We start from the raw sequence: 17,981 nt of genomic DNA on the forward strand, positions 1-17,981 counted from the left end.
TAAAAAGGAGTCGGAGGACATCATTTCAACCATAACTTCCCAGAGATTTCTTCTGTAAGCTCAGAACAGAGGAAGAATAATGACAAGAAAAGAAGCAATTTTTAAGAAAGATTCAGGGGAGATGAAGGAACCAGAGGGAGAAATGACAAAAAAGATGCAAATTTTTGAGATTCAAAAGGAGAGAATGGAGGTTTTTACTTCTATGAACAGAGGAATCCCAAGTCAAAACATACAAAAAGCTCAGATGACTTCAACTTCTGTACAGCAGGACAGAGTGTTGTCCTCTGTGCAGAGATATAAATAAAAGAATTCAAAACCTTCTGTAAACTGTTCGATCGAAAGGACTAACCCATAATTTATATACCCACGAAAACATAATTAACAAATATTTTATCTTTCTTGAAAGGTGATCAATCACGCACTGTGCGCGTAAAGCATCGAGAATTAATGTGAGTAACTCAATAGAATTAGAGACCGGATAAACCTCCCTTTTCTCCACGGATTTTTTCGGGGGGATGAGGGAGGAGGTCTGCAATAGAATCCAAAATCCAAAACCCGAACCAGACATTAAGGCTCATAAGATGTGCATCGAAACAGAGTTTACAAAGAACAGATATGAATTAGGTCTAGGGTTTTCATAAGGGCCCAACACTGAACAAATGCTGAATGAAGAAGAAAACATAAATGACGGACAGGGAGGTGGGAGAGGGTTTTACCTTGGAGCAGAAAAGCGGGATCTCTCTTGAGTTGCTAAGAGATGTCCACGGCATTAGTTCGTTAAGTACCCGCAGTCGAGCTCGTTTCTTGGCTGCGTCGAGATGCCAAAGATGCCGACCAGACCAAACTTATGGCGAGTCCAGCGGAAGTTATGCTCCAAATTTTCCCTCGCTGAGTTTCAATCTTCCAAGTTTGCGTTTTGTAAATTTGAAAACCCATCCCTTATAAAGAATTTTAGATTCGAGTTGGTAGTAAGGGAATTTAATTAGTACAATTGTGTTATTGGTGAACATTGATATCAGTTATAATCCAGATGCTAACCGAACCTGGACCAGACCTGGTTCGAGTTTGGTGCCCACCTATGCGGCAGCCGATTGGACTACGGTGGGTCGTCGGCCACTTAAGGAAGCCGATTGCACGATGCCCACAGCAGCGCCCCCAGTACCGGGGGCGATAATTTTCCTACGTTTAGGAGCTCTCTCTCTTCCACACGGGTGGCACAGAAGGAGCTTGTGCACCACATGCCATCTCACACACGGCTTTCATGATCTGAACCGTGCCCATTGCGTCGACTATGGTGTGGTTTATCCGATTAGCATAGATGAATCCACCACACATCAGCGGGTCACCTGCATCCAATCATGTAGGAAATTCTATATATGTCAGAATATTGAGAGATGAAACATAAATAAGTAGAAAATAATTATTACAATAAAAGTTTTCTAATAATTACTTGCATGGTCTCTTTCAGGAATCTATAATAAAAATTATGTTAGAAAATTGGTGGATTGAGTTGTGTCACTTAACATTGTCCTTTAAGACTGTAGATGTCCCTATGGTGCAATCAGGTATATTGGGAATCAACCTCCAAGATAAAATAGCCCATTGTGTCCCCTAATAATCGTGTGCTCAGCTACTTGACCCCTTCGAGTACTATAGGGTTGTGCTCAAATTAAAAAAAAAAAAGGGAAAATTTCCTGGACATCCCCTAAAAGTATCCAATATCTCAAAAACTTACCATACTTGATCAAAATATCACAGACACCCCCTATTTTTATGAATTTGTATCAATTTAGTCCACTCTGTTCTTCTATGCAGTTTAGTGTCTGTTAATTCTTTTTAAATGGTAAAATTACCCTTACCACAGTGAAATCCCTATAATACCTTGTTTTATTCCTTTTTTTCTCCCCTTCGTCTTCTCCTTCTTCTCCTTCTTCACCACCACCACCGCCACCACCTCCAGCCCTCCTTCTCTTGCTCCCCTTCTGCTTTCGGAACCTTCCAATTTATCATTCACTTTCAGGTAATAAAAACAACCTAGAACACTTTCAACCTGGAATTGTCCAAAACCTTATGATGAAAAGATGGACCAGAGAGAGAGAGAGAGCGATTGTTTTCGCAATCACCCATATATAAAGGGAATCGATCCACTCGTCCAATTACTCCAAAACTTAAGATGGAAAGAAGGACCTGGAGAGAGAGAGAGAAAGAGAATGGAATCTGGCAAGAACAACTGCAGAAGCAGAAGAAGAAGAAGCAACTTGGTATTGAATTACTTCAATTCATTCTTCCAATCCTATATTTGGTGTTTATTTTGTTCTTTCTAATTCTGAGATTTTGGATCCTCTTTGACTGATTTGCTTCTCTTGCTGTTCTTATTATTGGGGGTTTGACAAAAAAAAAAAAAAAACAAGGAATGGAAGAGTTCAAGTAATCTGAGAATAGGCGAGAGACTGTGCGTAGTGGTCATACCTTTTATCACCTTAATCGAAGTTGTGGTATTCGCCGTAAGTAGTTGCTTCGACTGCCGGCCTCAGAGAAGATCTCGCTTTCGAACCCCTGACATTGCTGGACTCGCCAGTGGTGATACTCCATGTGGGTTGGATTCCTTGTTTCCTTCTTTACTCAGCCCTATACAGACTTCGAATTCGATTGTTGTCTTCTCGAGTTTTCCTTTATTTATTGAACTAAAACTTCTCTCTTTCGCTCTCCATGGCGGGGGTTTGCCTTTGAAGTTACAATTAACGAAGTACAAGCACTGTACGAACTGTTCAAGAAGCTGAGTAGCTCCATCATTGACGATGGCTTAATCCACAAGGTAACTTCTTATTCTACTTCCCTGCTGTCATCTCTTTCTCTCTTCCCCTCTTCTCTGGGAAATCCATCCTTGTTTCAGACTCTTTTCTCCTTGCCTAGCCGCTGGTAATGGTCGCCGGAGCAGGTGATGGTCGCCCGAGCCGGAGTCATAGAGGGAAGAAGATAAATGACAGTTTTGTCTTTTTATTTAAATAACTAAAGGGTAAAATGGATATTTAGAAAAGAAGATGAAATGACAGTTTAATCCTTTTATTTAAATGACTAAGGGGTAAAATGGATATTTCATTTTTGGGTACTAACTGTGCTTAACGTTTGGGGTGCTGTGCCATTTAGACCAAGTATGGTAAGTTTCTGAGATATTGGATACTTTTAGGGGGTGTCCGTCAAATTTTCCTAAAAACAAAAGAAAAAACACACAATAATATCAATTTCGAAACTCAAAATATTGAAGAACAAAGGGGATTCATGCAACACATGCATATGGATAACACAAGGGGGATTCATCTTAAGTAGGACTTGATTAATCCCAAGAGAGTCTAGATTAATCTAAAAGACCTGATTAATCTCAAGAGAGGCTTGATATATTAATCCAAAAATCTTGATTAATCTCAAAAGAGACTTGATTAATCCAAGAGAGACTTGATTTCGTTAATTATCCTTAAAATGGATAAGCCATTCCTTCTTATTTATATTTGTAAGAATATGCATTGAGAAAGATGAGGAATTAAAAGGATGGATTTAATAATCCAATAACAGAATAGAATTTTTCTTTTCTCAACAAACTTCAAGAGAAGGCTATGTAACAACTTAAGAACTAACATGAATAGACATAAATGTCTCCTTAAGGAATTGAAATTATAAATAAACAAAGAGGCAAATATTAATGAAACCTATTTTGTATTTAAACCTATTTTAAATTTTAATTTGTTTTAAAACTTCATTTAATACTAACAAATCAATTTTAACTACTAATTAGTAAATTAAAATCTTAAAAAATAATTTTCTTGACTTATTATATAGGATATCTCCTATTATAATACTATTAATTACCATTCATGTCATGCATGAGGTTCTGGATCACCTCACCTGAACGAGCAAGAGAGGACAGCCAAGGATATCAGCCGATCCAGGGACATCGTAGAGGAGGTCATCCAAGCATGGGAAGGGTGGTAGCAGAGAATCACCAAACTGCTCAAGCCTCACATCCGCGTCGGCCTCAATGAACAAAACACCCTCACCGGTGCAGTCCACCATCAGCTTCCGGTCTTGCACTTCCCTAACCCTACCGGCAAGTGGATAGTAAAACACTAGAGCTTCAGCTATTGCCTTCTTTATGACCTTCACTGGCTCTTTGTTTCTCATCGCTGGCTCGTTTCTGTAGAATTGTAACACCGGAGCTTGGCAACGTTGACCATCTTGGTCGTCTATGTCTGAGAGATACTTGGTTTCATTGGGTGTGGGTTTAGCCGGTGTGATCAGCTCCGGTTCATGCCTTCGAACCTTAAACACTAAGGATCGATGAAGATGATAATGCGATGCCGGAAAATGGGTTTGGTTGCCAAGAGAATGAATGGAGAAGATATTGATATAGAAGGAAGTAATTAATGGGATAATATGAGAATTAATTTCTTTTTCTTTTTCGAATTAGATATGGATGTGGCCTACAAAGATTTTGAGATTGAATTATTGATGTTATAAACGGATGATCTATTCTATCATTGTAATTGATCGGGCCTGAACGAATTTTTATCCTCTCAATTTGCCTTTCCGCACTTGAAATCAAGTACATCTAATAGAAGAAGGTGATCCCACGTGAACCCCACCTCGGGTAATATGTTCTGGTAGAGGGTAAGATAATCATTTTTACCCCCTCTGTTAAATGCACCTGACGTCAAGTATGGACTGGCAAATTGAGAGGATAAAGATCCCGTCCTTACATATATAATAAGTGTCATTAGGATAATCGGCAGCGGATAAAGGTCCATATTGAGATAGTAGTAGTTCACATGGGAGGGACACTTGAGTACTGACGAAATTAAGAGTGGGTGGGTTTTGTTTTAAGACTTTTATCTACTACCACTCCACTAGGGAATCTCCCAATGAGGGAATTTATTGGCATTATCAATCCCCTAATCTAGTCTGGAAGGGTTATGAGGTTAAGTAAACTTAAAATATTATCATCGATCGATCGATCGAGAGAGAGAGAGAGAGTGTGGAATTCTTGCAATGGACTTTTGTGACTTGTCAAAAGAAGAACTAGGTTCCACAACCAAACAGCTTTAGTGGGAGAAGCTCCTTGTTTCATTGCTAATTAACACATTTATTTGTACACCAAGTGATCGAGAGTCATGAACCTTTAGGACCGGTTGGTCTATGTGTGTAGTGGTCTGATTGAAGAAGAAGCAAGTTTCTTGTCCACTGCTAAGGATATCAATTGGCACCAACCAACCACAAAACCGGATTGGATCTGGCCCACAAATAACCGAAACCAACTTACTCGATAGCTATGGACTAATTCTAGGATTTGAGATTACAAAAAACAATTTTTTGATAGTAGGCTACATCTCATGTGATTGAAATTAATGTCTTATCAAAATATTCTTGAATATATGTAATCATGTCTGCTTAGGGTTTTTTAAAAAAAAAATTTGAACTATAATTTGGAATCAAAACTAGTCCATCCATTAATTAATGGTCATAGATCCCAAGTTTGAAATCGATTAATTTATTAGTTCGATTCTAATCTTGATCCCATAAGAATGGAATGGTTAAGAAACCGAACCAATAGCTCAGAACTTGACCAACTGATACCCTTAACCACTGCAACGAGTCGAGTAAGGTTCCACAACTTGGAATCGGATATTGATTGGTCTCCACAGAATTTTATTTTTCTGTTTCATATCAAAAGTCAAAACACATATATGAAGACGATTATAACCTTATACCCAAAATAATAATAATAAAAATAATAAAATATATTGAGACATAGTCACGTGGGACTGTGGGAGGGGTGAGTTGACGAATGGGTGGGGGCTGTTTGGTGGGGAGCAAAGGAATTAGATAAGATTTGCAAATTTTTTTTTGTTAATCTGGATCGCAAGTGGCATGTTTTTTGTTTTTTTGGTAAAAAAATATTAAGAAGCCACTGAACGTGGCAAGGAAGATTTACATCTATAAAAGAAAAAAACAAAGAGAGAATTAGAACCAAAAGGTAGAGTATGATCCCAAAACGACGAAGGCCGATGAAGACAGGCATTGGAAGCCAGGCAATCACCTACTGTATTGCCTTGGCGATAAGTATGTGTAACTGATTCAAAAGCTGAGATAAGAAACCGACAATCCTCAATAATGTGCATATATGAGTGGTTGAGCTTGTTGGAACTTTTTATCATACTTCATTCATTCCTTCCATTGTTGTCAATTAAATAGCTACATATGAGGTGGCAGCCCACCCACATATCGATCTCCACATCTCCTATTCAATTACAACTTCTATTCTCGGTTATCTCTCTGAGAATGGATCATCTGCATGTACCAACAGGTGAATGTACATGTGAGAGCTAACCACCTGTCCTATTTTTGCCATTTGTAAGGGCAGGAGGAGTTTTTATGAAAACAAAATTAAAATGTGATTGGCTCTCACATGTACGTTCACCTATTGGTACGTGCAGAGGAACTGAACTCTACCTCTCCTACTCGATCCTAGGTACAATTCCTTCCACTAAGACTTAACTACCCATGATGATAATTACTAACTATCTTCCCTCATACAACATAAAATAACTACTACATTAATAACTAACACCATACTGACACATTGCTACATAGAATAACATACGCACAACACGTAACAGAAGATCATTGGAAGGTGATGAGCTACAAAGGGCAAAAGGGAACCCATTAGAATGGAAGTATAACAGAGGGAAAGTCTCAATTTTTCTGTAGCTTTAGTGCTCTAATCCAGAAACCACAACATTAGAATGAAAGTATAACACGAACAAACCGTATGACTACGGTAAGAAAGAAAGAAAAGAGAAAATCATATCATATCTTTGACAACACCATCACCATCAGACATCAAGGAAGTTACAGATCAGAGGATTAAATAAAGAAATGAAAACCCAATTTTGAACAAACAATACTACCGAGAAGGATTTTCTTGATGGGATAAAGAATTTCAGGAGGAACAGCAGTGCCGACCAGCATATACTTGAAGATCAATGGAAGAGCAGACCCACATGGTTCTTGATGATGGGGTTCAAAAAGTTTTGTTGTCTTTGAAGAAGGAAGCTGATCTGGCTGATGTTAGGGTTTCCATTCCTTCGGATGGAGTCCATGGAGAGAGAAAGAGAAGTCAAATGGTGCTGCAGGGACACGGCGGTGGGGTGGGCGGTGTCACAGGAGGAGGAAGAAGAACATGCTTGCATTTTTAATTATAAGAGCAAATGACTATTTTACCCCTCAATTTTAGGTCTTAACTTATGATTTATGAGCATGTGTTTTAAACATAGCGTAAAATGGTTTTCAACAAAAAACCATAAAACATCTTACAATTTATTTTTAGGTTTTTTTTTTCTAATAATTTTTAAACAGAAATAGACTCCATAAATGATACCAAATGCAACCAAAAACGTTTTGGGAGGGGCAAAAGTCAAAAAAAAAAATACAAATGCTACCAAACAGGCTCAAAGAAACCGAGAATAGCATAAGAACAACAAAAGTGCCATATGTGCTAGACCCATTAAAGAGGAAGAGCCCTCAATGTGCCTTATTATCTTGAGAGGCCTAAACCATTAGTTTACATAGCGGAGGGTATCTTGATCATGCTTTCAATCTCTGTCACAAACCTCTCCATCGCCGGCTCAGGCAAGCAAACCGGAACTACAATCCCATCTTCCCCTTTATGGTTCTTGAACGGTATGTAGAAGCTAACGAGCGGAGGATATGGTTCTACAGCTCCCTTGGCTGCACCACTATATACCGGTTTCCCCCACCCAAAATCCAAGTCTCCAAACACGATATGTCTTAGATCCGAAACCATAAAGCTCCTCACCGTTGTTAAGTGGGGTCGCCCCTTGATCACCAGGAAATTTGCAAGGGATCTCATGTACTCTTCGGTTACCTCGGCTTTTGCTTTCTTCAACACTTCCAATGCGTACCTTAATGGATTTTGACACAGTTTTGCTGCGGTTGACACTGCAGCCGGCGAAGCCAACGCATTCCCATAGTATCCAACCGGCAGTGGTGGTCGTTGGAACATGGAACGTGTGTTGACGTAGCAAATCATACGCATCTCCTCGTCCGGTTTGGGTTGGATAGCGATTGTGCGGCATCGCCATAGGAATGCCGTCAACATGTCAAATATGGAAGACGAGCGTAGGTGCGGAGGGAGATGCCTGCGCAAAGCGTCCAACTCAGATTTGCCGAAGAAGAAAGAGCGTTGGGTCATGTTGTGGTCGCCGTGGAGCAGTATGTCCTCCTTGGTGGTAGTATCGTGAGGCACTACATCGTGCTCACGATGCAAGAAGGTCACACCTGATGGGTGAGGGTTCCTTGCGTTTAGGAGCTCCCTCTTCCACACGGGTGGCACAGAAGGAGCTTGTGCACCACGTGCCATCTCACACACGGCTTCCATGATCTGAACAGAGCCTATGTGTGTGGTTTATCCGGTGAGCGAAGATGAATCCACCACACATGAGACAGGTCACCTGCATTCAATCATGTAGGACATTATACATGTCAGAATATTGAGAGATGAAACATAAATCAGTAGGAAATGATTTTTACGGTAAAAGTTTTCTAACAACTACTTGTAACAACAAAAATTATGTTAGAAAATTGGCAGGCTTATAGTTGTGTTACTTGACATTGTCCTTAAAATCGTAAACGTTCCTATGGTGCAATCGGAAATATTGTGAATTAGCCTCCAAGATAAAATAGCCCATTGGCACCCCTAGTAATCGTGCACTTGACTACTAGACTTCTTCGAATACTACAAGATTGTGCTCAAACTAATAAAACACACACACACACACAATAATATCACTTTTAAAACTCAAAGCATTGAAGTACAAGGGGATTCATGAACACATGCATATGGATAACTCAAGGGGATTCATCTTTAAGTGGGACTTGATTAATCCCAAGAGAGTCTTGATCAATTCAACAGATACTTGAAAAGGATAAGCCAATCACCCTATTTATATTGGTAGGCATAGATATTGAGAAGGAGGAATAAGGAGAAGTTTTGAAGAAGAGAATTTAAGATGAGAATTAAGAGGATGGATTTAATAATCCAATAACAGAATAGAGTTTTTTTTTTCTCAAAAAACTTCAAGGGGAGGCTACGTAGCAACCAATTCGACTCCTCTACTTCCGCCTGCCCCTACTGCCGCGTGCGCCCCATACACAAGCAAGGCGGAATGTACCGCTTTACCCCTGTTCGAGTGCCTTGCGCGAGCAGGGGTAAGGCAGTACTTTCCACCGCACTTGTGTGTGGGAACGCACGGCAGTACCAGACAAGCAGAAGTAGAGGAGTCGGATCCACGTAGCAACTTAAGAACTAACATGAAGAGACATAAGTGCTTCTAAAAGAACTAAAATTATAAGTAAATAAAGAGGCAAATGTTAATGAAACTTAATTTGTTTTAAAACTTCATTAAAACTAACAAATCAATTTTACTTTTTAACAACTAAATGTAAATTAAAATCTTAAAAAGTAATTTTTCTTGACTTATTATCTCCTATAATTACTATTACCATTGTGGATCACCTCACCTGAACGAGCAAGAGAGGGCAGCCAAGGATATCATCCGATCCAGGGACATCGTAGAGGAGGTCATCCACGCATGGGAAGGGTGGTAGCAGAGAATCACCAAACTGCTCAAGCCTCACATCCGCGTCGGCCTCAATGAACATGACACCCTCACCGGTGCAATCCACCACCAGCTTCCGGTCTTGCACTTCCCTAACCCTACCGGCAAGTGGATAGTAAAACACTAGAGCATCAGCTATTGCCTTCCTTATGACCTTCACTGGGTCTTTATCTCTCATCGCTGGCTCGTTTCTGTAGAATTGTAACACCGGAGCTTGGCAACGTAGACCGTCTTGGTCGTCTATGTCTGAGAGATACTTGGTTTCATTGGGTGTGGGTTTAGCGGGTGTGATCAGCTCCGGTTCCTGCCTTCGAACCTTAAACACTAAGGATGAAGATGATAATGCCATGCCGGAAAATGGGTTTGGTTGCCAAGAGAATGAATGGAGAAGGTATTGATAGAGAAGGAAGGAATTGGCCGGATAATGATGGGCCAGCAGGTTGGTCGAACGATTTCACAACTTTAAATCGGATATGGATGTGGCCTACAAAGATTTTGTATTCTATCATTGTGATCGATTGGGCCGTTACCTAGTAATTGTCATTAAGATAATGTATATTAAGACAGTAGTCACATGGGAGACCTGAGTACTGACGAAAGAGTTGGTGGGGGGGGGGGGGTGTTTTATGACTTTTAACTACTCCACTAGGGAATTTCCGAATGAAAAAAATATCCTTTTGTCTTGGTAGTTTTGTTTAAAACTTTCCTTTGAGGGAATTTATTAGCATTTTTAATCTGAAAGGCCGTGTCAATGACATGTGTTTTTTGATTCTTTATGTCTCTTGAGGTTTTGGATCGGTTCAATATGTGATAGTAAGGAATTGAACCGGACATGTTAAACAAAATTAGTGTCTTATTATAATATAATTGAATATATGTATCATGTTTTAGAAATTTTTAAAAAAAAATTTTGAACTATTTGAAACTAATTTGGAATCAAAACTGGTCCACCCATTAATTAATGGTCATAGATCCTAGGTTTAAACTCGATTAGCTTATTAGTTCTATTCTAATCCTGATTCAATAAGAGTGGAACGATTAAGAAACTGAACCAATAGCTCAAAACTTGACTGACTGACACCCTTAACCGCTGCAACTATTAAGGTTTCACAACTTGAAATCGGACATTGATGGGTCTCTACAGAATTTGATTTTTTGTTTCATATCAAAACACATATATGAATACGATTATAACCTTATACCCAAAACAATAATAATAACAATAAAATATATTGAGACGTAATCACATGGGAGCAAAGGAATTAGATAAGATTTGTGAATCTTTTTTTTATTAAGCTGGATCGCAAGTGGCATTTTTTTTTTTTGGATAAAAAAAATATATTAATTAGCCACCGAACGTGACAATGAAGATTTACATCTATAAAAAAAAAAAAAGGGGCTTTTGAGACAAATGCCCCCTGAAAATGTCTATTTGTCCAAATGTCCCTCTATAACTTTTCTAATTGGAAACTCCTTTTACTTTTAAAATATTGTAGTATTTGGGTCCAGTTCGTTAATCTGGAACGTTATGTGTAAATGACTGAAGTTTTTTGACCATTCTACCCTTAATAGGTAGAATGATCAACTTACCCTCACTAACACTAATTACGAATAAAAGAAAAAAGTCTCATTATTCTACACATAATTAAATCCCTTGTAAAATTAAAACTAATAGAACATATATTTAGTGTTTTATACAAAAACCTCTTTCTTTATAGAACACGATTTGACCGCCTAGGCACCAAGGTGAGAAGGCGCCTGGCCACTGCCTTGCCACCATATCTACTATAGTTTTGCCTATTTCACCTATCTTAGTATTCTTATGATTGCCTATTTAATTGGTAGATGATGCGTAGTGGATCCAGCCAAGATTTTCATTCTAATCTAATTTGTCTGCTTGTATAATTATTCTAATCCTTTGATGACTTTTTTTTAGCCAAAGATCAGCTAAGGATATATTGAAAAGTAATGATACAAGGAAAGACTAGGGGGGCTTAAAGAGAGCCAAGCATTGCGCCTGGCAGACTTACAAGTTAATTAAATCTATAGTAGGGGTGCTCAAGCGCTTCCCAACTAACTTTATGCAAAATGAAGCTAGGGGGGGCATTCCAAACAGTAGATGCTTTCCTCTTGGCTACAAAATTGGCTAGAGAATCTGCAGCAGAGTTGGATTCTCTAAAACAGTGGGCAATACGCCATTGAATGGTGTCAAGCAAAGTGCTCACGGACCACCAATCCTGCATGTGAAACCAAGGGAACTTTCTTGATAGAATGGACTTGACAGTAGCCTCCGAGTCACATTCAATCCACAGCTTATCAGCTTTGAGATCACAAGCCCGTCTTATACCTGAGAAGAAAGCTCCCATTTCAGCTTTGAAATTGGTTCCAACTCCCTGGTATTCAGCGAAACACATTAGAACAGCTCTCTTATGATCACACAGAATGCCTCCTGCACCCAAGGACCCTGGGTTTCCCAGAGAAGACCCATCTATATTCAACTTCCACCACCCCAAAGGAGGGTGTCGCCATCTTACTTCAACTGTGTTTCTAGCAGTGGGTTTAGCAATACAAATCTTCAGAGCTCTAGCCATGGCAAGTTCATGGGCTGTGCGAATAGGTTCTCCTCTTCCTCTAGAATAATCTGCCATCTCTTGGAAACAAGCTTTAGAAATTTGCTTTGGAGTTCTACATAGACCTTCATACCTTCGTTTGTTTCGTTCCCACCAAATTTGGTGGCAGCAAATGATTGGCAGGGAATTCCAAGCGTTCGACAAAGGCACTAATCTGGCTTTCCTGCGCCACCACGAGAACAATCTTTCAATAGAAGGGAAACCGTTCCAAGGCTGGTTGAAAACACCAAGGATCTCCCTCCACACCTGGTTGGAGAAAGAACAATCCAAAAACAAATGTTGGCTAGATTTAGTAGCAGCATGACAGAGCTCGCACCGCGATGGTAGAGGAATGGCTTTGCGTCTCACATTATGATCAGTGGGAAGCGCATCTAGAGCAAGTCTCCAGCCAAAGACCGAGGTTCGCGGGTGGAGATCGCGATTCCAGATAGTCGCAACCCAACCAGGCGTTGCAGCCTTCGATCTCAAAGCTTCCCAAGCCGATTTAACAGTGAAGTTACCTGAGAGAGTATGCGCCCAGAATTTCTTATCCTCTCTATTAGAGCAAGTGATCCCACTACTAGAAGCTTGATCGAGCACCCCTTGAAGCTCAAGATCTTGGACTGTTGGCAGTGTCCTTTCTTCTTCTAAAAAGTCAGCAACCGAGGATTTCAAGGTTTTTGGAATGCATTTGGGAAGGAGAAGCTCTTCCACACTTTCATTGCCTAGCCACCTGTCATACCAGAAATTAATGGAGTTCCCGTTACCAACTCCCATCTCTCCGTCGATTGAACGAAGCTCCAAACTTTTCTAAGGCCAGGAAGAATTGAAGAAGTTCCAGTAGCTGGTTTCAAGGCACCGTTTGTTTTCACAAATCTACCTCTCAGGAAGGAAGAAAATGTAGTCTTATCTGTTTTGATTGTCCAAGCAAGCTTGGCAATAAGCGCTAAATTGAGGTCGCACAATCGACGGATGCCAAGACCGCCCTCTTTTTTGGGTTTACACAGTCGATCCCATTTAACTGTGATGGCTTTGGACGTGGCAGCTTCTCCAGCCCATATAAAATTACGGATCCACCTTTCCATGATCTCAATAGTACCTGTTGGCCAGAGATAGATCAAGAAGTTATGAATGGGAATACTACCCATCACAGAGCGAACCAGCTCGATACGGCCTGCCATAGAAAGCAATCAGCCCCTCCAAAAAGCAAGACGATGCTTGAAGTTATCCACAAGAGGCTGGATGATCTCTTTCTTAATTCTGCCCTTCACTAGCGCCACACCAAGGTATTTAGTAGGGAAGGAGCAAACTGGGATATGTAATATCGAGGAGATTCTATTTTTTCTCGCTGCCGTAACTTGACCCAGAAAGATTTTGCTCTTGGCAGGGTTAATAGACTGCCCCGAGTAATTCCCATACACCTCCAGGAAATGCTTGATGCGCCTAATGTCGCGAATTTCTGCCTTCATGAAGATAAAGAGGTCGTCAGCATAAAGTAGATGGGTTGGAGTAGTCACCTGTCGAGGCCCAGTAAGGGGTTTAATCCAGTGCCCAAGTTGCTCAGACCTCTATAGAGAACTTCTTCTGAGAGAATAAAGAGGAGAGGGGACAGAGGGTCCCCTTGCCGCAAGCTTCTTTCCATTCCGAAAAAACCCATAGGGCCACCATTCAGCATGACAGAGATCCGGGTTGAGGCTAGGATTTGATGAACCTAGTTAATCCGCGTCTGAGAAAAGCCAAAAGCAAGAAGCACATCGAAAAGAAATTTCCACTCAAGAGTGTCAAAAGCTTTCTGGATATCTAATTTTAAGCCAATGCCTCCCCCTCTGCATTTCACTTCCATCAGGTTAGTCAACTCTGATGCAACATTAATATTCTCAAAAATAATTTTCCCCTTTTGAAAGGCACCTTGCTTCGCAGAGATTAATTTGTGAAAAATGGTGGACAGCTTGCTCGCCATAATTTTCGGAATGATTTTAAAGAAGAAATTACCCAAGCAGAGAGGACGAAACTGCCCCACCTTGGAAGCATTCTCAACCTTGGGTATCAGGCAAAGAAAATTGCAGTTGACTCCTTTAGTGACAATGCCTTCCCTGAAGAAGCTCTGAACTCCCCAGCAAACCTCTTTGCCAATAATGTGCCAGCACATCCTGTAGAAAGCACCTGGGGAAACCATCTGGATCTGGAGCACTATCAGGGTCCAAATAAAAAACCGCCTGTTTGATCTCCTCATGGGAGGGGGTCTTGGTGAGCATAGCATTATCCAAGTCCGACACCAAGGGGGGAATCACAAACAAAAGATCTCCTTTGATGACTTTACATCCAAGGGAATCATCAGATGTTATAATTGTTCTGATTTATGTCACAGATCGAATCAGGGTAATCAAACAGTTAATCTGACAAAAAAATGAATCTACAAAGTCTCTTTATGGAATTATGGCCAAAATCAATATTGACACCTACAGAATTAGCAAACCTAACGTGCTCTTAAGACATTGTGGATTATGGTCTAGGCATGACCACACCTCTATCTAAGTGTGCCAATCGATTTAATTTCAATTATTCGATTCGGTTCAAGATATAGAATGCAGAAACCAAAACCAATTCAAATTGAATCAAGAATAAAAACATATTTTCAAAACAAAAACCAAATTGAATTCGAGTTCATATTTGATCATCGGACAATGGAGAAGATGATGATGATGATGATGATGCCATGCCCGAAAATGGGCTTGGTTGCCAAAGAATGGTGAAGGTGAAGGGTAGGATATAAGGAAAATTATGAGTTCCTCCTCTAATGGGGATGGTGGACCCAGGCAAGGTGTTTGGCATGGAAGAGGTCATTTCAGCCCTTGTTAGAGGCGAGGCGGCGTGAGCAACGAGGTGATAAAGATCTAAGATAGATGGGTGAGTGACGTATTGGCACGCCTCAATCTTGTATTGTTCGTGCTTTTTTCTACTGTTGATGTTCGTGTAAAAGTATTTGTTTAATACAACCATCTAATCCTATCCGAGATTACAAACCATACCACCATGTGAGGTATTGATTATAAAAACTTTATTTTATTTCCTTACAACCAAATGGAACCAAAGTAATTCCTTCGACAGCCAGGGGTGATAATAATATTAAAAGACTCTAATCATATTAAACCATGCATACGTGCTACTCTACCCATTCAAGAAGAAGAGCCCTTAGTGTGCCTTATTATATCTTGAGAGGACTAATTAAACCATTGACTTACATAGCGGAGGATACCTTTATCATGCTTTCAATCTCTGTCACAAACCTCTTCATCGCCGGCTCAGGCAAGCAAACCGGCACCATGATTCCATCTTCACCTTTATGGTCCTTGAACGGTATGTAGAAGCTGCAGAGAGCAGGATATGGTTCTACAGCTCCCTTGGCTATACTACCATATATCGGTTTCCCCCACCCGAAATCCAGGTCTCCGAACCCGATATGTCTCAGATCGGAAACCATATAGCTCCTCACTGTTGTTACGTGGGGTCGACCCTTCATCACCAGGAAATTTGCCAGCGACCTCATGTACTCTTCGGTTACCTCGTCTTTTGCTTTCTTCAGCACTTCCAATGCGTACCCTAATGGGTTTTGACACAGATTTGCTGCGGTTGACAGTGCCACCGGCGAAGCCAACACATTTCCATAGTATCCAACCGGCAGTGCTGGTGGCCGTTGAAACATGGAACGTGTGTTGATGTAGCAAATCATACGCATCTCGTCGTCCGGTTTGGGTTGGATAGCGATCGTGCGGCATCGCCATAGGAAAGCCGTCAGCACGTCAAACGTGGAACACGTGCGTAGGTGTGGAGGGATCTTCCTACGCAAAGCTGCCAACTCAGATTGGCCGAAGAAGAAATCGCGTTGGACCATGTTGTGGTCGTTGTCGAGGAGTATGTCGTCGGTGGTGGTATCGTGAGGCACTTCATCGTGCTCACGATGCAGGAAGGTCACACCTGATGGGTGAGGGTTCGTTGCGTTTAGGAACTCCCTCTTCCACACAGGTGGCACAGAAGGAGCTTGTGCGCCACGTGCCATCTCACTCACGGCTGACATGAACTGAACGAAGCCAATTGCGTCGCATATGGTGTGGTTCACCCGGTGAGATATGATGAATCCACCGCACATCAGACGGGTCACCTGCATCCAATCTCTCAATTTTAAGTACTAATTTGTAAATTAAAATCATAAAGAAGACTTTTCTTGACTTATTATCTTCTATAATACTATTACCATGCATGCATGCATGCATGCATGGCATGAGGTTCTGGATCACCTGACCTGAATGAGCATGAGAGGGCAGCCAAGGACATCAGCCGATCCAGGGACATCGTAGAGGAGGTCATCCAAGCATGGGAAGGGTGGTAGCAGAGGGGAATCACCGAACTGCTCAAGCCTCACATCAGCGTCGGCCTCAATGAACAAGACACCCTGACCGGTGCAGTCAACGACAAGCTTCCGGTCTTGCACTTCCCTAACCCTACCGGCAAATGGATAGTAAAACACTAGAGCATCAGCTATTGCCTTCCTCATCACTTTCACTGGGTCTTTCTCTCTCATCGCTGGCTCGTTTCTGTAGAACTGTATCCCCGGATTATGGCAACGTAGACATTCTTGGTCGTCTATGTCTGAGAGATACTTGGTTTCATGGGGTGTGGGTTTAGCCGGTGTGATAAGCTCCGGTACACGTCTTCGAACCTTAAACACTAAGGATGAAGATGATAATGCCATGCCGTAGATATGAGAATTTCTGATGTCTTTTTTTTTGGTTGCATATCATTGATAACTACTAGGACAGTTATATAGATCGATTAGGGTAATTAGTACCAAGTGAGAATCATGAACCGTTAGGGCCGGTTGGTCTATGTGTGTGGTGGTCTGAGAAACAACATGGTAAGCTTCTTGACCAGGCGGGTTCACGTTGACAAGGACAACTGACAACCGTTTAGATAGAATCCATTCTGTGGGAGTCATATGGGGTGGATTCTTATTTGACCGCTTTTTCACAAATTGAAATAAGACATGGATCGGGTCTCCACAGATTTTGATATTGAATTATTTATTTGACACATGTTATAGGCGTATGACATATTCTCATTTATGTATTAATTTTTTTTTTGTCAGTAATCACGTTGGGACCTAAACTGACGAAAGGAAGGGAGGGAGGGTTGTTGGGAGCTGCTTTGTCGGAGTCCGGATCTTAGGGTCGCACATTAACTCATAATGTGACATCTGTCCCCCTCCTTAACTGAAGCTCATCGTACAGCAATCTCTCCTTGGACGCTTGTTATTTGAAGCGTCGTAGGTATACCGTTTCTTCCATCTCCTCCTATTTCTCCCTCTTTTTTATTCGTCTACCCTTATCCGATCGACTATGGTGGCGGCTTCAACAAGGTGGGGGTTCCATATTAATGGAGGTTAAGTCAATCTTAGATGATATCATTTATTTGTCTTTCATTTTGTTTAATGTGTTTTTATGTTTCAAGAGAGCAAATAGTTTTGCTGATTTTTTTACGAAGGATGGCTCAATCGGTAATATGTACAATAGTCTGTGTGATCCATGGATTGTGGAGTTTGTCCCTTCTCTACTTAGGGTTATAAGTTTGGCTCTGTCGATCCCAACCTATCCTGAATCCAAACAGAGTCTGAACTAAAGATTTATGG

At 40.9% G+C, this 17,981-nt stretch overlaps 1 protein-coding gene and 1 pseudogene across 1 annotated transcript; both read right to left on the minus strand.

The window, feature by feature from the left end:
* Window positions 1–1,185: 1,185 nt before the first annotated feature.
* LOC122648608 lies at window positions 1,186–10,097 on the minus strand (annotated as a pseudogene).
* Window positions 10,098–11,722: 1,625 nt separating this feature from the next.
* On the minus strand, window positions 11,723–17,051 carry LOC122648611. The gene is made up of 4 exons (XM_043841822.1): window positions 16,599–17,051; window positions 15,541–16,457; window positions 13,304–13,375; window positions 11,723–13,031 (listed from the first exon to the last, which is right to left on the minus strand). Exons 1-4 carry the CDS (start codon window positions 17,046–17,048, stop codon window positions 11,723–11,725), a joined length of 2,748 nt encoding a protein of 915 aa, XP_043697757.1. The 5' UTR covers window positions 17,049–17,051.
* Between the last annotated feature and the right edge of the window lie 930 nt (window positions 17,052–17,981).

This window comes from Telopea speciosissima, chromosome 1 (assembly GCF_018873765.1).
Source record: "Telopea speciosissima isolate NSW1024214 ecotype Mountain lineage chromosome 1, Tspe_v1, whole genome shotgun sequence".
NCBI lineage: Eukaryota > Viridiplantae > Streptophyta > Magnoliopsida > Proteales > Proteaceae > Telopea > Telopea speciosissima.

Coding starts and splice junctions, on each gene's coding strand:
- LOC122648611 (XM_043841822.1), bottom strand. CDS start 17,048: ATGGCATTATCATCTTCATCCTTAGTGTTTAAGGTTCGAAGACGTGTA. Junction 13,376..15,540: donor ATAAAGGTATCCTCCGCTAT/GTAAGTCAATGG, acceptor GATCATGGAAAG/GTGGATCCGTAATTTTATAT. Junction 13,032..13,303: donor ACAGTTAAATGGGATCGACT/GTGTAAACCCAA, acceptor CTGGTATGACAG/GTGGCTAGGCAATGAAAGTG.